This window comes from Eptatretus burgeri, chromosome 10, assembly GCF_056783735.1.
Source record: "Eptatretus burgeri isolate ZD-2024b chromosome 10, Ebu_testis_v1, whole genome shotgun sequence".
Classification (NCBI taxonomy): Eukaryota; Metazoa; Chordata; class Myxini; order Myxiniformes; family Myxinidae; genus Eptatretus; species Eptatretus burgeri.
Window position 1 is genome coordinate 85,745,574 of NC_140970.1, and position 26,052 is coordinate 85,771,625.

The following is a 26,052-nucleotide window of genomic DNA, read 5'->3' on the forward strand; positions in this document are numbered from 1 at the left end:
TTTTTTTCTGGAAAGGTGTGCAAGTCATCCTTCAGCATGGTCTGAAGGGATTTTCTCTATGTTCAATGCTTGTGACATTTTCTTCATGATCAGCGTGGACTACGCCCATAACTGCAAAATTGTTCGGCACACGGGTGCTTCCGGGTCATCCTGGAGGAGAGTTGCAGTATCATGAAACCTTTTGGCATGTGAGAGTATTGTGTTTTTGGAAGGACATTTTCCAACATTTGTAAATTATTTTGAAGTCTCTTTGAGCCCGAATTATTAAACCGGACTTGAAGTGGAGTTCCAGGATCCTTGCTCTTTTGATGTTCGTCCACTTCTCCATATTGGTATATCTGACAGGAGTCGTTTATAATCTGTAATAGAAAAAAAAACAAGCATTGCTTATGACTTTACTTGAATTTAAAATGGCATTTAATTCTTGGCCATCCTGTACTTTCTGCAAATAGTCTTTTTTTTTTTGATTTATTTTTAAAAATCTCATTATTCGTCAACTTCACCACATTTGGTTCGGATTTCTTTTTAATCAATACATTGAGAACACCTACAATTTCCATATCGGCGGTTATAAAAAGCCGACAACCATTCACCAAGCACGTTGACATGGAGTCGAAGCTGGAAGTCTCTCTTATAGTTGGCTGGTTGTGTTTATCCACCAAATTGGCTAGCCACTGCATCGCAGTCATGCTTCAATCTCAGAGCCTTACGTACCTGCACGCCGCGCTCTTTCCCAGATGTACCCTCAGGATCCTGAGCGGAACCGTGTCTTTGTGGGCCGCTGTCCAGAGGACCTCACCACCGAAGACCTGCGGGAGTTCTTCTGCCAGTTTGGGGAGGTCATTGACGTGTACATTCCCAAGCCTTTCCGCTCCTTCGGCTTCATCACCTTTGCAAACGAGGCAGTAAGTGGGCTGCAGTACACACCTGGTATTGACAGACCTCACCTTCGCCAGAGACCCCTTTCAGCCAAATCGGATTCTGAGTTTGACGTTTTTGTTGAGGTGGTCCTTCCTCTTGTGATATTGAGCGAGAGCGAGAGAAAAAGTTTAGTCTCATGTACATGCCAACAAAGATGCTATTCCTTCAGAGGCCTCAACATGGAAGGAGACCACATTGTGTACAACTAACAACGCATTGCTGTTAATTCCCTTTCCTAAATGGTAGCACTGTCTGTTTTGTGATGGCAACGATCTGTAAATGAGTTAATTTCCAGCTCTGTTCTCAAAATGCACGACGTTTTGCCTGCTGTTTGCCAAACCACCCGATTTGCGAGTTTTGTGTACCAAGTTCAGCCGTACAACATGACTTGCCCTTTCTCCTACTTTATTTTTCTCCCAGTCAAATGATTCCTTAATTTTTTTTTTTTTTTTTTTTTTTTTTTGGCAACAGAAGCAGGGATTCCACGCAATCACTAATGCAACGCTCACATTCCACGTATATATTTAGACAATACATTGTGCTTCGATGGGAAATGGAATTTTTGGAACATTTGGGAGTACTTCATCGAGAAAGCACCTCTGTTTATTATTTATTATTTAGTATTTATTCATTTATTTATTTTTGTTGACCTTTTTTTTTAAACATCTTCCTTACCATTGGCTCTTGGTGAACACAATTTAAATGAGAGGTACATTAAAAGTGGCTTTTTTACTGATTGAGTATTCATTTTGAGGATGGTCTGCTATAATTTATCTGCCTGGACAGTTTTCATATTCTACCAAAAAAAATATGTTTCTGGCATCAATATGTGCGAATTTATGAGTCGATTATTATCCCGTGCACACGTAGCGAAAAGTGGGGTAAAGCGACTGGTTCATGTCTGTCTGTTTGCAAATGTCAGTTTATGTTCAAGGAACGACATGATTTCAATGGGAAAACAAACCTGCTATTTAGCAGTTCTTTGGCTCTGAATTCGTCCCGATCGCACATGCGCAGTGAGAATTTTTTTTCACTCTATCTGCCTGTCTGTCAGTGAAACAAAATTGAAAATCATTCCAAATGGGAAACGTCTTTTAAAGGACAAAACAACAGACAACAATAACTAATGTAACGTGTTAAATAAGGTGGTGTGTAAGACTGCATCAAAAGTGGTAAACTTCTGAATTTTTTTTCTTTTTCCACAACATTTAAAATCTTTTATTTCAATTGAATTGTATACCTGAAGACTGTAGAATACAAACCACCTTTTTGGCACTTTCGAAACCCTTCCGTTCAGCAGTACTTGGACAAAATAGGATGGCATCTTGCATCATCTCGACCAATCAAATTAGACTCTCACAGACCTTGCCCATGTCCTTGTTTCTCAAAACTGTGTTCTATGAACTCTCCAGTTGGTTCACGAAAAAATATTTTCACGAAAAAATAAGTGACCACTATATTCGTTATTGGTGTGTCTGTCTGACTGTCTGTCCCAAGCATAGCTGCGTGGGTTTTGATCCGATCCTGATAAAATTTTGGTGGGAGGTTTATATCATGATCTGGTTGTGTTTTCCTGAGAATGGGTGTGGTGCGCCCATTGTGGGAGGAGCCACGCCCAAAAAACTTGTTTTAGGGGGTAGCCGATTACAATTTGCATCTTCTCCGAGGGGGTTTATTGAATCTGACAGGGGTTTCGGTATTTGGATAGCCCAATGGCACCTGCATAGCCCCACGGAGCTCGTTTTTTTTTATTTTATTTTATTTTTTTTTTCATTTTTGTCCCAAGGTCAAGGTCACAAGGTCACGAACTTAGAAAATTGCAAATTTTGACGTAAAAATCATACGACCGCCCAAACTTTGAGAGCGAGGATGACAATATTTTTTTATGCATAATCTTGAGGTCATTCCCGACCTAAAGTCAGGTCAGGTCAGGTATGGGAGCATGTGCCAGAACAGCGCGTCGCTGCGTCCACTTTCCGCCGGTACTCCGGGGGCCTCCGTCTGGCCATCCCCCAGGCAGATGCCAGGCCCATCCCCATCTCCTTGAGATGATGGTCAACCTGCTGCAACCATGAGGCACGTGGTCGGCCCACTGGCCTCCTCCACTCATGAGACTCCCTCGCTGAGAGAATCTGGTGAGCAGGATCAGCGTCAGGAAAACGAGCCACATGTCCATACAGCCGCAGCTGACGCTCACGGACTATGCAGGTAACAAATCTCATCCGAGTCTCTCTCAGCAACCGCTCGTTGGACACAAAATCCGACCAGCGATAGCCAAGGATTCTCCGAAGAGACCTGGTACCAAAGGAATTAAGTCTCCGTCTCAGATCCTTGGTCAAAGTCCAAGTCTCGCACCCATAGAGCAAGACTGGAAGTACCAAGGACCTGAAGACTCGGACTTTCGTCCTCCCGCACAGGTACCGGCAGCGCCACACCCCATGATCCAGTGAATCCATGACTCCCCAGGCCCGACCCAGACGTCTATTGACCTCCGGCTCACAACCTGCGGAGACATGAATATCACTGCCAAGGTAAGTGAATCTATCCACGACCTCAACATCCTCACCACAAACAGACACAGACAGGACAGCAGCATCCAAGATGTCACCGAAAGCCTGGATCTTTGTTTTGACCCAAGAAATCCGTAATCCCAACGGCTCCGACTCCTCATTCAGCACCTCGAGGGCCCCAAGAGGATGTCTAAAGTCTCCGCAAAGATGACTGCATCATCTGCAAAATCAAGGTCCGAGATCTTGACATTGCCAAACGATGCACCGCAACTTGATCTCTCCGACATCCTCCCAAAAATCCAGTCCATACAAGTGCTGAAAAGTGTGGGGGCAAGTACACATCCCTGACGAACTCCAGTAACAACTGGAAATAAGTCAGAGGCGGTACCACCACACTTCACAGCACTCTCAGTACCAGAGTAGAGTTCAGACATCAGATCGATCAGTTTTGGTGGCACCCCCAGAAGACCAAGAATCTTCCAGAGGACATCCCGATTCACTGAATCGAACGCTTTACAGAGATCAACATAGGCTGCAAGCAGCCCCTGCCGAAACTCTCGTCTGCGTTCAGTGAGGACACGAAGAGCAAGGATACGGTCAATCGTTGACCTCTTTGGTGTAAAGCCTGACTGATCTGGACGCTGGTGCTCAAGCAGATGGTGGCGAACCCTATCAAGAATTATCCGAGCAAAGACCTTGCCCGGCACTGAGAGCAGCGTCACCCCTCGGTAGTTGTTGCAGTCTTGGCGATCACCCTTCCCTTTCCAGAGAGGGACAACAAGGCCCCTCTTCCAGTCAGTTGGGATGATGCCTGTGTTCCAGGCAGAGCACAAAACTGCATGCAACGACGCGAGTGCAGCATTTCCACCAGCCTTGAGAGTTCAGCATGGATGCCACAGATCCCTGGAGCTTTGCCCCGTTTCAACTGGTTCACCGCAGCCCGTGTTTCCACAAGCGATGGTGGACCACAGTTGATTCGAGGGTCAGCAACAGGGATTGTAACACCCTTGACGTCCAACTCGACAGCTGGGGGATCAGCCTGGTACAACCGCTCAAAGTAACCGGCCCAGCGGGCCTTCACTTCAGACTCCTCTGTCAAGAGCCTACCACTCTCTGCTCGAACTGCAGTGCTCCGAGGGATGGGCTTGGATGAACGTAATGCGCGAATTCCCCTGTAAGCGGGACGAGAATCACCTGTCCACAGGTGATGCTCTACCCCTCACAGATTCCTCGCACATAGGCCTCCTTGTCCACCCTCAGTGCACGTACAGTTTTACGCCTCAGCTCCCTGAACAGCTCAGCTCTGCCATTCAGCCTGGCCCTGCGACTCTGGTCAATGGTATCCAGTGTCCCTTGAGAGACAAAATTCTTCTTTGCCCTGCGGTGAACTCCAAGGCATCCACCGGCAACATCAAGGACGGTGGTCTTGAAGGTGCTCCACAACTCTTCAGGACCCCCAAAGCACCCAGACCCGCCAAGGGTCCACTCAGCCTGTTCGCAAACTCCTCAGCTACTCTCTCATCCCTGAGCTTGGCAACATCCAGCCTAGGCTGGGATGGTACCATTCTCCAGGATTTAAGGTGCAGCTTTAGAGTTGCTACAACAAGCCTGTGGTCAGTATTGAGGAACTGAGCACTCCGGTAGACCCTGCAGTTCTGGATCATCCTCCAACGACCGTCAATGAGGACATGGTCAATCTCCTTTGCCACACCGCCAGCGTTGGAATACCAAGTCCAGCGATGAGCTTGCGGGCGCTGAAACCATGAACCAGCCACCCTAAGTCCATGACTTCTTGCAAAGTCAAGGAACTTAGTGCTATTCTGGTTCATAGTTCCTGACCCATGGGGACCAACACACACCTCATAACCATCCCTATCAGTTCCAGTCGATGCATTGAAATCCCCAAGACTAGAAGTGTATCTCGTCTGGGGCACTGATCAACCACAGACTCGAGTGTGGCGTAGAATGCATCCTTCACGGTAAGATCACTCGCCTCAGTCGGAGCATAAATAGAGACCAGGGAAATGACACCTAAGGAGTGACGAATCCTTAATCTCATAATACGCTCGTTGACCGGTGTTACCTCAATTATCATTGGGGTCAGCTTATTGGACACAGCTACAGCAACTCCTTGGGTATGGTAACCATCAGAGCGACCAGACCAATAGTAGGTGTAACCACCCACCATTATCTCGCCGCAATCCGGTCTCTCCGAACCTCAGAGAGCTGCAATCCCGATGTCCAAACGCTTGAGCTCAGATGATAACAGAGACAGGTGATCATCCTCTCTTAGGGATAGGACATTCCAGGCACCCACCCGAAGGGACCGCCTCAGGTTAACCCAAGGAGACCGCCGTCTGGTGGACGACACCTCAGCACCACTCCGACACACTCTCCCGCAATCTGACCCAGGGATGTTACCCCGTGGTTTCCCTCCTATCAAAGATTGGGGGTCCCGAAGGCTTTGCCCCAATCCCATCATCCGGTGAGCTGCCCTGCGAAGGGAAGCTGCACAGGAGGTACTCCCACGGAGTGGGTTTTCAGATTTTTTTGCGTTTTTGCGTTTTGCGGAATGAAGCGTTTTACGGTGGCTGGAGTGCAAATCCTGCCACCAAATCCTGCCTAAAGACCTCTTTGACCTAAAGACCAAAGACCTAAAGTCTTGAAACCATTTTGCTCTATCTCGAAAACCTTGCCCGTGGCGCCCCCTTCAAGTTTGTTTTTACGCTGATTTCATCAAAGTCTAGTTAATCCGAGGAGTGCGAAATGCCATATAGCCTATATGACGTTATATTGTTCCTGGAATGTTCCAGAGGAAGTTTTGCACCAAAGGTCATAATCCTTGGCCTTTGACCTTTAAAGTTCACAAAGGTCAATTTTTCAAAGTTGTGGGAATCAAACTGGGTTTTCGACCTTCTTCGACGAACTAACTCCAATAATCTATAGCACGTATCCTATTTCCTTATTTTAATGTCCACAGCATTGTTTTGTGACCTTTTTAAGGTTATGCAAAGGTAAAATTTTGAAAGTTGTTGAACGAAACCGGGTTTTCGACATTTTGCAGCTAATAACCTGTCACTCGTACTACATCATGTTGATCATTTTTATAACTTGGTCAAAAATTATCACATTGTCTCATCCTTGACTTCTGAAACAATCTACATCGTCAAATACCGCTCGTCGTCAGACTTGTTTCATTGTCATCTTCAGACTTGTTTCAGTTTATTCTCTTTCCATTGAAATGCTTAGTTTGTATTTTGACTCCACCAGCAATACACGTCCACCTGCTGTTTTGCCTTCAAGTGTGTGCCGTCTTGTGCTGGCCATTTGCTTCCTGAACTTTATCCTTTAGCAAAGCCAAATTGGTGTCTTATTTATTTATTTATTTTAAAGCAAAATTTTTACCACCAGATCTATTTCCATTTTGTCTTATTTTTTTCAATATATAATTGAGGCTCATGGAAGAGCGAGCACGCTGAATGGATCAGGATGCAACAGAACAAAAGGAAGATTAGAGAGGGAGAGGGAAGGGGGTAGGTGTGAAACATCAACAGTGGAGTTGAACGACAAAATAGAGCGACGCTTGGGACAAACAATGGGTGTGGGGAGGAATGGGGTGAGGGTGGAGGGCAGGAACAGACAAGATGGTTACAAAAGTAAACTCACAGAAGGGAAAACTGGAAATGTGTGAGGAGGAGGGTTTGTGATGGGTTAACGAGGGAAGAACAGATCATGGTTTTGGATTGGGGATGATCTGAGATTGTGGTGAAGAGCTGTCTTGAAGACCTGGAGTGGAGGATGAGATTGAAGAGGATGTGGCAGTTGGTTCGATAGGTTAGAAAAAGAGGAACAAATGAGTGAGGTAAGCAGTGATCCTAGGAGGTGGTAGAGGACTCAACCACTGACTTCTCTGATGGTGAGGCTATTGACCCATCAACTCATCTTCAGCATGGGGGATTCCAATAATTTTGAAAGCCTTGGTTTCCATGGTGTCAATCTGAGCAAGATTTGAGGCAGGGAGAGCCAGCCCAGATGGGAGAGCAGTACTCCATCAAGCTGTGAATGAAAGCCTTGTCAGTAGATAGGAGTTCAGGTTTTCCAAGGAAGGACTTTGTACGATGGAGGATGCCTCATTGGTAGCAGGCTTTGGAGGCCAACTTTGAAATGTGGCTTGCCCAAGAAAGATCATGGCTGATAATGGGACCCAGGAGTTTGAATGATAACTTCTTCTAGAGGATTGCTAAAAAATTGGATGAGGGTTTGCCAGATGGTCTTTTCAGAGAGGCAGATAGAGAGTGATATGTCTGGAATGAAAGCCTTGGGTTCCCCCCCCTCCCCTCCCCCAAGGTATGAAGAAAGGGAAGAGGCTGCAGTCTGTCTGTCCGAAGGATGAGGGATGTCATGGCAGAGGGTGGAGTTATCAGCAAACACATAAAGGGGATTTGAGAGAGAGATAGAGATACATGTACGAGGTCCGACTAAAAAGTAACAGGACTGAGCCTGCTGTGTGCTCCACTTGCACAACTTGAATGAACGGGTTACGTCACAGTCTATCGCAACATTCCAGCAATATATATGATTGGTGATAGTTGACTGCGCTCATTGTGTGATTTTTTTTTACAGGTTGTACTTTACACGTTGTCTAGTCTGAGTCGTCTTGAGCAGGGAGCCAATCTGAAGTTTCTTGCCAAGCTTGGCAAAACACCTTCCGAATCTTTTGCAATGCTGCAGAAAGTCTACGGGGAAGAAACGATGTCACGTACACGTGCATTTGAATGGCACAAGAGGTTCAAAGAGGGACGGGGGGAGGTTGAAGACGATCCACGGTCTGGAAGACCTTCAACGAGCAGAACGGTGGACAACATCGAGCGTGTGAAGCAGATGGTGTGCGCAGATTGTCGACTCGCGGTGCGCATGATTGCTGAGGAACTTTCCATCAACGAGGACACTTTCTGGAGCATCATCACTGAAAATCTCGAAGTGCACAAAGATGGTCCCCAAGCTGTTGTCTGAGGACCAGAAACGGCAAAGAGTCACTGTCTCTCAAGACATTATCGAGCTCCTCGAGGACGATCCAGACCTGCTCGGGAGCGTCATCACTGGCGATGAATCGTGGATATTCGAATACGATCCCGAGAGCAAATGGCAGAGTCGTCAATGGAAAAGTCCGGCAACACCAAGACCAAAGAAAGCAAGGATGTCGAAGTCTAAGGTCAAGGTGATGCTCATCGAGTTTTTTGACATCAAAGGCATCGTCCACTTCGAGTTTCTACAACAGGGTCAAACGGTGAATCAATACGTGTACAAGAAGATCCTCCGGCGCCTCATGAGATCAGTCCGGGACAAGAGGAGGGATCTATGGGAGAACAACGCCTGGGTGCTCCACCATGACAACGCCCCTGCTCACAGTGCCCTGAGCATCCGACAGTTTCTGGTGGAGAGAAACGTGCCAACTCTGGAGCAACCCCCGTATTTGCCAGCATTGGCCCCTTGTGACTTTTTTTCCTGTTCCCCAAGCTCAAGGGGGTGATCAAGCGGGCCTGATTTCCTGATGTGGAGGCCATCAAAAGGGCCGTGACGACGGAGCTCTGGAAGATTCCAGAATAAGCCTTCCGGGGGTGCATCGAAGCGTGGAAGAAGAGGATGGACAAGTGTGTGAGACTGGAGGGACACTATTTTGAAGGGGGCAAACTGTGATTTCAATATATTGTTTGGAATAACATTTCTGTGAAGTCAGTCCTGTTACTTTTTAGACGGACCTCATGAAGAGAGAGATGTAGAGAGAGATATATAATTGATGACTATCCAGTTGTAAATCTGGATCGCCTTGGGTGTGCATGGGGCACCTTGGGTGTGCATGGGGCATTCCAGCTTTGACAGGGAGAAGAGATGAAAGGATTCTGTTAAGTGCTACACGTTGACTATGAGAGTAGAGGGAGCCAGGAAGCCATGTGTGGAGTTTGCCTTGGATGTCTTGAATATTATAATTTTAAATTGGTCTTTGTCACTTTGTATATTCCTTTTGAAATTTTTATTTTCGATTCTTCCCCCTTTGACACAATGTGTCGGGAGGGAAAGAGAGTGAAAGGGCAAGAGATGGCGTATAAAACCTGGTGTGGTGATCCGGTGGACTGACGTGCCAGAAGTTGTTCTTTCAGCTGAATTTGAAAGTCGCAGTATGAAAAAAATTTAGATTCTAAGCTTTGGAAACAGTTTCTCTCAGGAAAATTACCATGTCAGGTCTTAGTTATTATTAGCCAGGTCAGGTTAGATCTGTGACCTGCTACACGTACCATGTAAACCTTTACTAACCTGTTCCATGGTCGGGTTGTCGGCGACGAAACCGTCTCCCCCACCAGGTTTTCTGGTGAGGAGGGTGTTTGAATATGGACACCCAGCAGGATTAAAAACAAAACCTGTCAAAGGGTAGAGGAACTCCTTGTGAGTCAACGACCATCCATATCTCGTGCCCAACTGTGTCTGCGGACGTCCTGCAGTTGGGTTACTTTTTTATTAGGAGGTTGGTGGCAGGATTTGCACTCCGGCCACCGTAAAACCCTTCATTCCGCAAAACGCAAAAACGCAAAAAAAATCTGAAAACCCACTCTGTGGGAGTACCTCCTGTGCAGCTTCCCTTCACAGGGCAGCTCACCGGATGACGGGATTGGGGCAAAGCCTTCGGGACCCCCAATCTTTGTTGATGGGAGGGAAACCACAGGGTAACATCCCTGGGTCAGATTGTCGGAGTGGTGCTGAGGTGTCGTCCACCAGACGGCGGTCTCCTTGGGTTAACCTGAGGCGGTCCCTTCGGGTGCGTGCCTGGAATGTCCTATCCCTAAGAGAGGATGATCACCTGTATCTGTTATCATCTGAGCTCAAGGGTTTGGACATCGGTATTGCAGCACTCTCTGAGGTTCGGAGACCGGATTGCGGCGAGATAATGGTGGGTGGTTACACCTACTATTGGTCTGGTCGCTCTGATGGTTACCATACTCAAGGAGTTGCCGTAGCTGTGTCCAATAAGCTGACCCCAATGATATAATTGAGGTAACACCGGTCAGCGAGCGTATTATGAGACTAAGGATTCGTCACTCCTTAGGTGTCATTTCCCTGGTCTCTGTCTACGCTCCGACTGAGGCGAGTGGCCTCACCGTGAAGGAGACATTCTACGCCACGCTTGAGTCTGTGGTTGATCAGTGCCCCAGATGAGATACACTTCTAGTCTTAGGGGATTTCAATGCATCGATTGGAACTGATAGGGATGGTTATGAGACATGTGTTGGTACCCATGGGTCAGGAACTATGAGCCAGAATAACACTAGGTTCCTTGACTTTGCAAGAAGTCATGGACTGAGGGTGGCTGGTTCATGGTTTCAGCACCCACAAGCTCATCGCTGGACTTGGTATTCCAACGCTGGTGGTGTGGCAAAGGAGATTGACCATGTCCTCGTTGACGGTCGCTGGAGGATGATCCAGAACTACAGGTTCTAGTGGAGTTCTCAGTTCCTCAATACTGACCACCGGCTTGTAACAACTCTGAAGTTGCACCTTGAATCCTGGAGAATGGTACCATCCCAGCCTTGGCTGGATGTTGGCAAGCTCAAGGATGAGAGAGTAGCTGAGGAGTTTGCGAAGAGGCTGAGTGGACATTTGGGGGGTCCTGAAGAGTTGTGGAGTGCCTTCAAGACCACTGTCCTTGATGTTGCCGGTGGATGTCTTGGAACTCACCGTAGGGCAAAGAAGAATTTTCTCTCAAGGGACACTGGATACCATTGACCAGAGTCGCAGGGCCAGGCTGAATGGCAGAGCTGAGCTGTTCAGGGAGCTGAAGCGTAAAACTGTACGTGCACTGAGGGTGGACAAGGAGGCCTATTTGCGAGGAATCTGTGAGGGGGTAGAGCATCACCTGTGGACAGGTGATTCTCGTCCCGCTTATAGGGGAATTCGCGCATTGCGTTCATCCAAGCCCATCCCTCGGAGCACTGCAGATAGAGCAAAGAGTGGTAGTCTCTTGACAGGGGAGTCTGAAGTGAAGGCCCGCTGGGCTGGTTACTTTGAGCGGTTGTACCAGGCTGATCCCCCAGCTGTCGAGTTGGATGTCAAGGGTGTTACAATCCCTGTTGCTGACCCTCCAATCAACTGTGGTCCACCTTCGATTGTGGAAACATGGGCTGCGGTGAACCGGTTGAAACAGGGTAAAGCTCCAGGGATCTGTGGCATCCATGCTGAACTTCTCAAGGCTGGTGGAATTCGCGCATTGCGTTCATCCAAGCCCATCCCTCGGAGCACTGCAGGTAGAGCAGAGAGTGGTAGAAATGCTGCACTTGTGTCGTTGCATGCAGTTTTGTGCTCTGCCTAGAACACAGGCATCATCCCAACTGATTGGAAGAGGGGCCTTGTTGTCCCTCTCTGGAAAGGGAAGGGTGATCGCCAAGACTGCAACAACTACTGAGGGGTGACGCTTCGCTCAGTGCTGGGCAATGTCTTTGCTCGGATAATTCTTGATAGGGTTCGCCACCATCTGCTTGAGCACCAGCGTCCAGAGCAGTCAGGCTTTACACCAAAGAGGTCAACGATTGACCGTATCCTTGCTCTTCGTGTCCTCACCGAACGCAGACGAGAGTTTCGGCAGGGGCTGCTTGCAGCCTATGTTGATCTCTGTAAAGCGTTTGATTCGGTGAATCGGGCTGCCCTCTGGAGGATTCTTGGTCTTCGTGGGGTGCCACCAAAACTGATCGATCTGATGTCTGAACTCTACTCTGGGACTGAGAGTGCTGTGAAGTGTGGTGGTACCATCTCTGACTTATTTCCAGTTGTTACTGGAGTTTGTCAGGGGTGTGTACTGGCCCCCACACTTTTCAGCACTTGTATGGACTGGATTTTAGGGAGGATGTCGGAAAGATCAAGCTGCGGTGCATCGTTTGGGAATGCCAAGATCTTGGACCTTGATTTCGCAGATGATGCAGTCATCTTTGCAGAGACTTTAGATATCCTTTTGGGGGCCCTCGAGGTGCTGAATGAGGAGTCTGAGCCACTGGGATTACGGGTTTCTTGGGTCAAAACTAAGATCCAGGCTTTCAATGACATCTTGGATGCTGCTGTCCTGTCTGTGTCTGTTTGTGGTGAGGATGTTGAGGTCGTGGAGAGATTCATTTACCTGGGCAGTGATATTCATGTCTCTGCTGGCTGTGAGTCAGAGGTCAATAGGCGTCTGGGTCAGGCCTGGGGAGTCATGGATTCACTGGATCATGGGGTGTGGCGCTGCCGGTACCTGTGCGGGAGGACGAAAGTCCGAGTCTTCAGGTCCTTGGTGCTTCCAGTCTTGCTCTATGGATGCGAGACTTGGACTCTGACCAAGGATCTGAGACGGAGACTTAATTCCTTTGGTACCAGGTCTCTTCGGAGAATCCTTGGCTCTCGCTGGTCACATTTTGTGTCCAACGAGCGGTTGTTGAGAGAGACTCGGATGAGATTTGTTACCTGCATGGTCCGTGAGCATCAGTTGCGGCTGTTTTAACATGTGTCTCGTTTTCCTGATGCTGATCCTCCTCACCAGATTCTCTGAGCGAGGGAGTCTCGTGAGTGGAGGAGGCCAATGGGCCGATCACGTGCCTTGTGGTTGCAGCAGGTTGACCAGCATCTCAAGGAGATGGGGATGGGCTGGCATCTGCCTGGGGGAAGGCCAGACGGAGGCCCCTGGAGTACCGGCGGAAAGTGGACGCAGCAACGCGCTGTTCTGGCACATGCTCCCATACCTGACCTGACCTGACCTGACCTGACTCGTAATGTCGGGTAAAATCCATCTTCATCCTTAATTACCTTTCAAGGAGAGGATAATCTGTCTGATGGTGATGTACACGCGATTTTGGGAAAAGGTGGTGTGGGAGGGAGGCGTTTCTTCGGAAAAAAATGCCCGAGTGGCCGTTTTACCAGCTGTTATTCAAACCTCCACATACCCAAGCGGCCATGTTTTTCTCCAGGGAGCCCAGGGTAGGAGAGCTGAATGTCTAAGGAGCTCAGGGTTCAAAGGGTTAAGAAATGGCCGTTCAGCGAACATTTTCCGTGAATTGTGAAGATCATTCCAGACCTGAAACACCTGTAGTTTAAAGAGGCCATAAGCTGAGGTTTCAGGGGCACCACAATCGCTGGTGGAAACAGTACAGCGTTGGAGCATACGCAAGGCCAATGTCGAGAGCCTTGTCAAACCCAGGTTGTTTCCTGAATTTGTAGCAAATCTTTGAGAAGCCAATGACGACAATGATCTCAAGAAGGAAACTGTTTCGTGTTTTGGACTTGTCAGTTATTGAAATCCTCCCATCGATGTTTTTTAACCCACAAAAATGCTACATTGTTATTTTGGCCCTTCGTGGATTGGGGGTGGGGGGGGAGCGTGGTATTTTGAGTGGAAGTTTCAGTTTACCAACGTGCTTGCTGCTGTAAAGCAAAAACCTTTCTGAAGGTCTGCTCTGGTGTGAATAGCTAATTGGCAAACCCAACTGAAACAATTTAGAAGAGGCCATTTTTGCTGGTCTTGCATCTTGAGGATAAATCTTATCGCACGTTCTATTTCTTGTACAATTTTTCTGCTCGGAGTCATTGGACTTGTCTCATAAAATGATGCTGAAAGTGTCTGATGAAAGGACATAGCTTTATGGTTTCTCTGTTTGGTAAGTGGTGAGAAGTCTTGTTATCTTGCATTGCCTAAAGAATCGACCGACACAATGGAGGCAGAGGCAGAGGCAGAGGCAGAGGCAGAGGCAGAGGCAGAGGCAGAGGCAGAGGCAGAGGCAGAGGCAGAGGCAGTGGTGGAGCACTTACCTATGAGTTATCTTGTCTGGGTTTGATTCCTGACCCAACTATAAACTGTCGGGCTGGTCCTTTGCCGGAATGGTTGGGAATCAAATGATTTGTCATCAAAGGTTTGACGTTAGGCCAGCTGTCGTCTTCGATCATCATTTGGTGAATGTTTAAGATTTGGTGGATGTCTTTGGCAAAGAGCAGGTGAGTTATCGCCAGCATCCTGAACAAATCGACAATTCTTAGTTCCTTCGGTCGAATGTCAGGCTTGGCTGGCCGGTTCATGAAACATTCTGGTCAGAAACTTTCCTTGAGCCGACCCCGCGATAAGGTAGAAATAATTGTGCCTGTAGCAAGTAATAGTAGTGCCCTCAGTGGGTTTGGGGTTTTGCTTCCGCTGGATGGCACACTGCCACCGTGATAAAGCTGTATATCATGTGTGCATGCATGGTGTGAACAGTTGGTGCAGTTTCTTCAAGTTTGGCAGAATTTTAATTCGCTTTTCAAAACGAACATTTTCCTCGATTATCCACTGCAAATGTGGTCGTGTTAAGCAGAATGGAAGACTTTGCATATTATGTGATGAGGGTGGGGTGGTGGAAGAATTCCATTTCTTTTCATTGTCATCTGTGAAGCTCGAAGTCGAATGTCTTATTTCTAACACAAATTTAAAATTTCATTATCATCATTATTATTATTAGGGTACCCAGTCAGGACTGGGTAACCTATTGTTTTTCTTCTGTTTATTTCTTATTAACCTCCGCCATCGAAGATGGACGGAGGTTCCTGTTTTCACCCCTGTCTGTTGGATTCGCTATATATGAGATATCCCTTATTGTCGTGTGTGTGTGTGTGTGTGTGTGTGTGTGTGTGTGTGTGTGTGTGTGTGTGTGTGTGTGTGTGTGTGTGTGTGTGTGTGTCTGCAACGCGAGGCTCCACAGCACGAACCAGCGAACCGATTTCGATGAAACTTTGCCAACATGTGGAATATATACTGGGAATGTGCGCATTTGAATTTCGTTGCCTAGCAACCACCCGTTGCTGTGCAGCGGCTGAAAAACCGCGTACAGTATTTTCAATACTTGTCCTTCAGTTTTGAATGTAGAGCAACGAGACTTCGGGATTAAACACTTCGAGATATTTAGAAAATTTTACTCAAGCCGATTTTTGATTGAGGTTTTATTTTTCAAATGGTCGTCCTTCAAAAATCTGGTGTCTATTTCCCGTCATTTAAGGTGTGTATACAGTGTTTGTAAGGAACTACACCGTCGTTCCACCTTCGATCTCTCCTCGATCCAAACGTTATTTGACCAAAGTGAAAAGGATCCAAAATAAATGGAATCACCGGCATTTCTGTCTTTGTGGATTTCTAATAATATGTTTATTTATTTACCGAAAACGATTCCACGACCCACACACCACCTTCAATTATTGATTTATTTACCGAAAACAATTCCACGACCCACACACCACCTTCAATGATTGATTTATTTACCGAAAACAATTCCACGATCCACACACCACCTTCAAGTATTTATTTATTTATTTACTGAAAACAATTCCACGATCAACACACACCACCTTCAATTATTTATTTACTGAAAACTATTCCACGACCCACACACCACCTCCAATTATTTATTTATTTACCAAAAATGATTCCACGACCCACACTCCACCTCCAATTATTTATTTATTTTCCGTAAACGATTCCAGGACCCACACACCACCTCCAATTATTTATTTATTTACTGAAAATGATTCCACGACCCACACTCTGCCTCCAATTATTTATTTATTTTCCGTAAACAATTCCACGATCCACACACCACCTTCAAGTATTTGTTTATTTACCGAAAATGATTCCACGACCCACACTCCGCCTCCAATTATTTATTTATTTTCCGTAAATGATTCCACGATCCACACACCACCATTAATTATTTATTTATTTACCGTAAACTATTCCACGATCCACACACCACCTTCAATTATTTCTTTCTTTCCCGAAAACGATCAAGACCCACACAGCACCTCCAATTATTTATTATTTAAAGTGGGAGTGGCGTAGGAAAGTGGGCGTGGCTTATGAAAAATATTGTGTGGCTCAGGCGGTGTGGTCAAACAAGAGCATTGAGAGAAGTTTATCGGGTTTTCCGTGTGTGTGTCTGCAATGTGAGGCGCCACAGCACAAACCAGCAAACCGATTTAATTATTTTTCAAATGGTAGTCCTTCAAAAATAGGGTGTCTATTTACCGTCATTTTTTAAGAGGAGTGCCAGTTGGCAAAATACGCAATAGGAAAAATCTTGCCAGGCAGAGGAACAATTGTATGTGAACCAATACGTCTTGGCAATGAATCTTCGTTGGACCGTCGGTGGATCGGTCAGAATGAAAAGCATCGTATCCAGCGCTTCGATCCTAGTATAGCGAATCCCTCGTCGCCTACCAGCTTGTTTGTTTGTTTGTGAACAGTATTACGGAAAAAAAACTTCTCAACGGATTTCGACGAAACTTGGGGGGATTAGGTATGGTCCAAGGATCATGCCATTAGATTTTGGACTTGGTCCAAAGTCCAATATGGCCGCTATGGCGGCCATTTTGAAAAAATATTTGAATTTTTGTTTTTGCATTTCTACATGTTTTAAGTAATTTCCAACTGCCCCCCCCCCAAAAAAAAATTGGTAGAGAAAAAAAAAACAAAATTTTGCAACTTTTTTTTCAAAATAACTTCAATTTTATCTTTTTAAAAATGTATTGGGCAGGATATGTTCTCGTGGATCAGGCATTACGTGGCGGAGATATGCACTCTACCGTGTGCCCTTCTAGTTTATTCTTTTTCCGCCGGCAATTTGCGGGTTCTTTCGCTTGAAAAATCATTTTTATCAGGAAGGTAAGTCTGATCAACACAAAATTTTCACCATAGTATGCATCTTTTTTGATAGCAAACTTAACTGATAATTATGACGTCATAGGTCACGTGGTACGGGCACCATCTTGAAAAAAAAACAACAAATTTTGTATCTCTGAAACCGTGCAATGGAATTATTTTTCGCTTAATACATTTTAATGAACTCCCCAACAGGAACACGGGTGATTTTTTTCGTGACGTCATCAGTGAAGCGGTATCCCAGTGAAAATTCGTCAAGTAGAACGCTGCATAGGAAAAATCTGAAATTTCTTCAGCCTCATCTTGTTTTGAATTTTTTTTTTTTAATGTTCTCCAGAACGGCTGGACAAATTGAGGTGAAACTTTACACACACATTCCCCATGACCTCCTTTTTCAAGTTTGTTAATTTCTAATTGATAGGTCACATGGTTTGGTGGCCATCTTGAATTTACCCTAAAACCTTCAAACATCCTCTTCTCCAGAATGGCTGGTCAGATCAAGGGGAAACTTCACATACGTATTGCTCACGAGTAGTGAATATAAGTTTGTTAATTTCTAATTGATAAGTCCCATGCTTTGGCAGCCATGTTGGATTCAAGAAAAATATTAAATAATGTTTTCTCTGGAATCACATAACCTAACGAAGCGAAAATTTGCAACTATCGTCTTCCCTCATGTCTGCATACACAGTAAAAATTATGACGTCACAAGTCACATGGTTTGGTGGCCATCTTGGATAGAAAAACGCACCTTGTCCGATTAACACAAAACTTCACACACGTATTCCACTGCAGGATTGGAGGCAGAATGTAAATTTATGATGTCATAGGTCACATGGTTCGTCAGCCATGTTGGATTGAAAATTGATAAATTGCAAAAATCTTCTTCTCCAGAATGGCTGGACAGATTGGGGCAAAATTTCACACACACTTTCCCCAAGACATCCTTTCACAAGTTTGTTAATGTCTAATTGATAGGTCACATGGTTTGGCGGCCATATTGAATTTACCCTAAAACCTTCCAACATCTTCTCCAGACGGCTGGTCAGATCAAGGGGAAACTTCACATACGTATTGCACACGAGTAGTGAATATAATTTTGTTAATTTATAATTGATGGGTCACATGGTTTGGCAGCCATGTTGGATTCAATAATTATATTAAATAATGTTTTCTCTGGAACCACACAACCTATCGAAGTGAAACTTGGCTACTATAATCTACCCCCATGCCTGCATATCCGATAAAAATTACGTCGCATGTCACATGGTTTGGCGGCCGTCTTGGATAGAAAAACGCACCTTGTCCGATAAACACGAAACTTCACAAACGTGTTCCACTACACGATGGGAAGCAGAATGTAAATTTATGATGTCATAGATCACATGGTTCGTCAGCCATCTTGGATTGAAAATTAATAAATTTTAAAAATCTTCTTCTCCAGAACGGCTGGACAGATTGAGGCAAAAATTCACACACACTTTCCCCAAGACATCCTTTCACAAGTTCGTTAATTTCTAATTGATAGGTCACATGGTTTGGTGGCCATATTGAATTTACCCTAAAACCTTCAAACAGCTTCTCCAGAATGGCTGGTCAGATCAAGGGGAAACTTCACAAACGTATTGCACATGAAGAGGGAATATAAGTTTGTTAATTTCTAGTTGATAGGTCACATGGTTTAGCAGCCATGTTGGATTCAAGAATTATATTAAATAATGTTTTTCTCTGGAAACGTATAACCTATCGAAGCGAAACTTGACAAATATAATCTACCCCCATGCTTGCAAGAAGGTAAAAATTATGATTTCACAAGTCACAAGGTTTGGAGGACATCTTGGATCGAAAAAGCATCTTGTCTGATCAACACGAAACTTAAGCATAATCCACTTCCCCATTAGCTGGATAATTTAAATTTATGTTGTAATAGGGCACATGGTAAGGTAGCCATATTGGATTGAAAATTAATAACTTTAAAAGTCTTCTTCTCTGAAACAGTTGAACAGATTGAGGCGAAATTCCACATGTATGACCGCCTCTCCATGACGAACAAAAAGTTCTCCCCCCCCCCCTTGATGTACGACACATCGTTTGGCAGCCATCTTGGATTGAAGGGAAAAAATTAATGTTTATTCTGAAACTGCTACATCAATAAATGAGAAACTTCAGAGAGATGATGCAGCAGACATTCGGAATGAAGTGTTTAGATTTCAACTCGATCGGCCCCATGTTTTGGCAGCCATGTTGGATTGAAGGATAAATATTAATAAATGTTTACTCTGGAACCGCAGCTTCTGTATATGCGAAACTTCACAATTATACTTTAGTCGACATGTGAAACGTGGGTTTAAAATTTCAACTCGATCAGCCATGCAGTTTGGCAGCCAGAATTATTTAATTATTTGAATCTGAGAACTTTTAGATTTTTTTTTTTTCAGAAGGCTCACTTGGCTGCATCTGAATGCGTTTGAGGGTACAGGAATAGCAATTCAATTGATACCAACAATGTCCCCAGGAAAAAGGGCTAACTGCATCAGTAATAAATAGATTGAACACTTTGTGCGACCTGGTTCGTTACTCGTCAGTCCCATGCTGTCTCAAAGCAGGGCTGTGTTTGTATCACTATTAAATAATGTGTTCTCTGGAACCACTTATTCTATTGAAGGGAAACTTTGCAAAATTCTCATTTAAGTCTCATGTATCAAAGGCGGACGTCTGGGTACCCTGTCATCACTGCCAGCAGTTATAAAGTGGCAGTTTGAGTTATTGATTCACGAAAAAAATATGTGACCACTATATTCGTTATTGTTGTGTGTCTGTCTGTCTGTCTGTCCCGAGCATAGCTCCATGGGTTTTGATCCGATCCTGATAAAATTTTGGTGGGAGGTTTATATCATGATCTGGTTGTGTTTTCCTGAGAATGGGCATGGTGCGCCCATTATGGGCAGAGCCACGCCCAAAAAAACGTGTTTTTAGGGGGTAGCCGATTTCAATTTGAATCTTCTCCTTGGGGGTTTGTCGAATCTGACGGGTTTCGGTATTTGGTAAGACCAATGGCACCTGCATAGGCCCACAGAGCTCGATTTTTCATTTTCGTCCCAAGGTCAAGGTCACAAGGTCACGAACTTAGAAAATTGCGAATTTTGACAAAAATCCATCTTCTCCGAGGGGTTTGTCGAATCTGGCAGGGGTTTCGGTATTTGGTTAGCCCAATGGCACATGCATAGCCCCACGGAGCTCGATTTTTCTTTTTCGTCACAAGGTCACGAACTTAGAAAATTGCGAATTTTGACGTAAAAAATCATACGACCGCCCAAACTTTGAGAGCTCGGATGACAATATTTTTTATGCATAATCTTGAGGTCATTCCCCACCTAAAGTCTTGAAACCATTTTTCTCTATCTCGAACACCTTGCCCGTGGCGCCCCCTTCAAGTTTGTTTTTACGCTGATGTCATCAAAGTATGGATAATCTGAGGAGTGCGAAATGCCATATATAGCCTATATGATGTTATATTGTTCCTGGAATGTTCCAGAGGAAATTTTGCACCAAAGGTCATTATCCTTGACCTTTGACCTTTAAAGTTCACAAAGGTCAAATTTTCAAAGTTGTGGGAATCGAACCGGGTTTTCGACCTTCTTCGACGAGCTAACTCCAATAACCTATAGCACGTATCCTGTTTCCTTATTTTAATGTCCACAACATTGTTTCGTGACCTTTAAAGGTTATGCAAAGGTCAAATTTTGAAAGTTGTTGAACGAAACCGGGTTTTCGACATTTTGCAGATAATAACCTGTCACTCGTACCACATCATGTTGATCATTTTTATAACTTGGTCAAAAATTATCACATTGTCTCATCCTTGACTTCTGAAACAATCGGCATCGTCAAATACCGCTCGTGAACCATTGTCGTCTTCAGACTTATTATTATTATTATTATCAATTAAGATTTTTATCATTCCATTAATTATTTTGCCTGGTGTTGGCTCAATGGTTCGGGTGATGGGCTTGGGAACCTATCAGGATCCTAGCATCCTAAGTTCAAGTCCCACTCAGCCGTTGAATTAATACCAGGTGGGGTTGACTCCGCCTGTCATCCTTCCGAGGTTAGCAAAATGAGTGCCAGATTGCTGGTATCCTACATCGGAGTGGCGACCCGTCAAGGATTGTGTCCAATAGCCAAGGAGACTGCTTCGGCCGCACCAACGCTCTGCACAGAGTATGGTCCCGATGGATGGATGGATTCAATATTGGAAATATTTTGTTCGCATCATGGTTCAATGACATGGCAATAATATATTTATTTATTTGATATTTGTTCCGTGTATATCGGGAAATAATTGTTCATTGGGTTACCGTATCCTCAACAAAACTGGTGACGTTTCCCAGTGATGAATGCGTTACGGTTGAAACATTTCTTTCACAGAAACACCAATTTGATTGCAACATATTCGGAAAAATTATTTTGGAGAAATGAGTTCACCGGGATGATTGTTTAGCAACATTCATGGTGATTGTCTTGTGGTGAGATCGCTGGATTGTTCGCCTCGAGGTTACGGGGTCATATCTGCCTTAAGGCAACAACTTTAAGGATTTGGAATTCTTAACTCTCAGACCATCGATAGGGTGGTGCAAAGGTCGTGCACCGAGCTTTGGAATGTCTTGTCTGGGCTTGATTCCCGACCCGACTACAAACTGTCTGGTGTTTTGTAGGCAGAGAGTTGTATCACAAAGCGATGGACGTTGAGCCGGAGTGTCCTGTCCGCAGCATTGTTTGTGGACGTAAAATATGCCAAGGTGTTTGTTATCACTGGCACCTTGGCTGAATCCCAAATTCTGCCAGCCCCCCCCCCCCCCCCACCAAGTGACAGGCAATGTATTTTAAAACTAATTTCATTATTTGTTCTATCAAGGTACTCGGAAACTTCGCTGAATCTTATTTCGCAATAAAATTGCCGGTGGGAAGTTTTTGACTCCAGTCTTTCACCAACTGGCTGGCCAGGCTTGATTGTATTAAGTGACTCGGGTAGAAGTTTGGAATTTTGTCCATTTTGCCAGTGATAACTCGCCCACTCTTTGTGAAGGACACCATGTGATCTTTAACATCGACCAACTAATTCCGGCAAACGGCACACGTCCATCCAAGGTACGATACACACAATGATGAATCATCGGGACGCCGTTTTAAAGCTGGCTAGAGTCTCAACCCAGACTAGACAGCTTAGAAGCGATTGCGCATTCCTCTTGAGTCTCTGCCATCCTGTCAGCCCTTCGAAAGCGATTGCGGTCACGGTGAGATTTGAATATGGGTACAGAAGGTAAGCACAACAGCAAAGCCACTACTTTTATAATGGTAGGGTGATGAACTGCACTGAAGTACAGCTCTTTGTTGAAGGTTGACACTGATTCATCATCATTCAAGTAAATCAAACTGCTGTGTTAATACGTGTGTAGCCTTCAGAAGCACAGGCAGAATTTGGTGATGGCTCCCAGGACTGAAGACCACAATGCGCTTGTATCATAAAACCCCTTTTAATTTTGTGAAATTCCATTAAATCTACAGCCGGTGAAGGAAACGGATCATCTGTAGCATTTAATGGCATTCGTCATATCTATTTTAAAGGGTTTACGACAATCGTGTAGAAATGGAACTCCTCTGTTTGTTGTACTTCTTCAGTTACCAAGTTGCAGCTGAAACTTTGCTCACACCTTCATAACGCTTTGAATGCCAATTTTTTTTTGAACTATGGAGAGTTTAAGTGAAAAGGTGAAAGATTAAGTAAAAAGTCTTGGGGTCATTGTATTGCCTACCTCTCTAATTCGGTGTTTTTATCCCCATACATTTTGAAATAAAATTGTAGTCTGTCCGTGTCTCTGTCCGGCTGTCTCCGAAACGGTTGTGCAGATGTTCACCGACCTTGGTAGCGATGATCACTACATGGTACGAAGGTGCGAGAGCAGTGTCTTCAAAGGGTCGGATAACAAAAAAAATGCAATTACGGGCACGTTATTCAACTTTTCTTTTCATGAAACTTTAGCTTGGTGTTGGCTTAATAACGGTTCAGGTGGCTAGCTTTAGATTTTCGGGTATTGAGTTTGAGTCCCTGTCATGCCATTAAATATCCCCCCAGGTCTGTTTCCTCATCCTGTCATCTGAGTTTGGCAAAATGAGGACCAGCCTGCTGGAAATGGGACCTTTCATCGGTGGCCCAGCCGTGCTTCCAGCATTGATGCAACCAACAGCCATAGGCTACATATGAAATGTTAATAATGAATCTTTGTGTGTGCAGCCATCATTGGGGGACACATGACATGTGAAACTATTTCCTTGATTTTACCCTCGGTTCATGCCCCTTGGGGTGGGAACATAGCATTGCAGGGGACAAAACAGGTTAAAAAAATTGAACTCTAAATTTGATATGGGTCATTCCTGGTGGAACGTTTTTCCATCTTTTCACTTTGCTTGAGGTGGGAAATGTGGGGGTTTGTGGTGGTGTGCCATCAACTTAAAGCTCGAGTTTTAATTTTGTTTGCTTTTGACCTTTCTTTAACAGGTTGCACAGTCACTTTGTGGCCAAGATGTCATCATCAAAGGCTCGAGTGTGCACTTGGCCACAGCGGAGCCGAAAAACGCAGCCATGCGACGGCAGTCGAGACTAGCGACCACGCAGAACACGCTCGCAGGCCTGGGCGCTGCACTCGGCATTGGAATGAATGCGGCCGCCACACCCACGTCAACTGGTGGATTCAATTTTACACCGGCTATGGTGGCAGCCATGACGCAGGCGCTGCAGACAGGAAACTGGGGCAATGTTGGGATGGGGGGTGTGGGTGGAAGGCAGAGGCAAGGCCCAGAAGCATCACCACCCAATGCTTATGGACGCCCGCCTGGGAATTGGATGTAGACCGTGACACTGATTTGGTATCGAGCGTCACCTCCCGACCGTCTTGGTCTCGATGCTGCGAGTTTGGTTGCCGAATGGGAATGTTGATTCACCTCCCTTTTGTTAAATATATAAATATATATATTACCCCCTTTACATAGCTCTGGCAAAAATGGTCCGAACAGTTGGTCATTATAAAGTTTCTCGGTTTGCTTTAACGAGTTGGTCGGAAGTTTAATGGGTTGAGTTTGACGGGAGAAATTTTGGGAATGGCAAAACTGCATCAAAAGGTGCAAAGGGTTTGCATATCTTTCGAGCAAATTGCATTTTGTAAAGTTTTATTTTTTATCAAGTGATTTTTGCCGATTGTGTCTCATTAGCTTTTTGTTGCGCCAACAGGCCCCACTTGTGTGTTTAAATTTTTTTTTTTTGGGTGCATTTAATACACAATAACTGTTTGTATTCGTATATATCTGGAAATGCTTTGTGCTTGCCTCTGCACCAGCTGAAAAAATGATTATTTTTTTTCTGCCTTGGAACAACAGCTTGTTTCCCAAAATATCTTGAAGCTGACCCTATTTTTTTTTTCATTATTTTATTTTTTCCCTCCCCCTCTATTGCCAGTGTTGTGTGCATAAATTGTCATTGACAGTTTATTTTGTGACATTATTGGAATGGTTAATTCGGTGGACTTCTGAGTGCGAGCGTGTACCTGCGAATGTGTTGGGCCCATACCTGTGTTATGTGCGGCACGCTGCAGAGGTTGCTCAAGAACTCAAGAAGGCGGTACAAACATCGTCCCATACCCCCTCTTGCCTGCACGTCGACTGGGCCAACAGGCTGCAGCACGGGCAACTCTCTTTCTCTCCCCCCTGCCCTCTTGGCGATGGAGATCAACAACGGGTAAAGATTCTGGTGCGGTCGGTACTTCAAGTGTGCCAGCAATGCGATGTGCGCATGGGGAGAGGGGCGTTTATAAATTTCGGAAGAGGGGTGATGGTTTGTGGCTGGCAGGGGTAAGGAGTGGAGTCGCCTGCAAGGCTTGGTAAACCATCTTTTCCGAGAAGTGTCAGTTGCCAAGTGTGGGATTCAGAGCGTGAGGGTCCTCTGTCCGAGTGCCTCTCGTGGTTTGGCCTGGCCTGCTTGGAATGTTGGAACAGCGACGTTTTGTTGCCTGCTAGTCATCAGACATATGATCTGCCTTTCTCTTGAGGAGCGCTCTGTGGAACGCTATCGTGAGGACCGCTGTTTGAGACAGCTGGATCGTTTGGGGGAGGCTAGTCCGACGATTTGGTTAACATTTGCTTCTGTCCCCTCCTCGTTTGCTCCTTCCTTTGTTTGTGCCAACCATCCCACTTACTTAGTTCAATGTTTGTATTGCTGCACAACAATGCTCCTTCATTAAGTGGCATGTAGTCTGGACAGGCAGTGATCATTGATGTTTTTTTGCATATTTATAGCCACAGCAGACAATATAATGGGGTTTTTTTATTTTGTAATCCCATTGTTTCCCTATTTAAACGTCATCGATTGTAGATCTAAAAAAAATTGATGTAGGGCTTGTCCTTTTTGGCGTGCAGGTCACCATGGTCACGTCGGTAAGTTTTTGGTGCGAGCTCTGGGAAGCGATGCGGTTTGTGTGCTGGGCCTGAACTGTCCTTGCTACAATGGGTGTCCAGCCATGGGAGTTTGTTGCATGGCTCTTCAATAGCTGTTTTGATTGCTACCCCAATCTCCTATTCCCTTTTCATTTACTTAGGCTTTTGATTTTTGTATATGTTGCTAATGCCCCAATAAATATCTTTCAACCGCAAATTATCATTTCCAACTCGTGACCGTTAATGCCATAGATTTCCTCGTTTTTTTTGTATTCATTGTCGAGGCTTGTATGAGAGCTTATAGACAGCACACAACAAGGGGGGCAGGAGACGAGAGGGGCGGGAGAGGGAAGGACAAAACCGTGGGGAACAGAGACATTTGGAAATCTGTGGAAGGGAGAGGGATGGCACGGGGAACACGGGGTATACAAGATGGACACCACAGGGACT

General features: G+C 45.2%; 1 protein-coding gene across 7 annotated transcripts in view; it reads left to right on the forward strand.

The window, feature by feature from the left end:
• Positions 1-25,819, forward strand: part of LOC147019011 (TAR DNA-binding protein 43-like) — a 46,119-nt gene extending 20,300 nt beyond the window's left edge. For 4 of the 7 annotated variants that reach the window (XM_085899151.1, XM_085899150.1, XM_085899153.1 and 1 more), the window contains exons 4-5: positions 738-905; positions 23,675-25,819. In XM_085899151.1, the coding sequence (XP_085755277.1) occupies positions 738-905; positions 23,675-24,025 (519 nt within the window). In that variant the 3' untranslated portion in view covers positions 24,026-25,819. The remainder of the gene's footprint in view (positions 1-737; positions 906-23,674) is intronic. The other 3 variants (XM_085899156.1, XM_085899155.1, XR_015062612.1) reach the window with 2 other exon arrangements.
• The last annotated feature ends 233 nt before the right edge of the window (positions 25,820-26,052 follow it).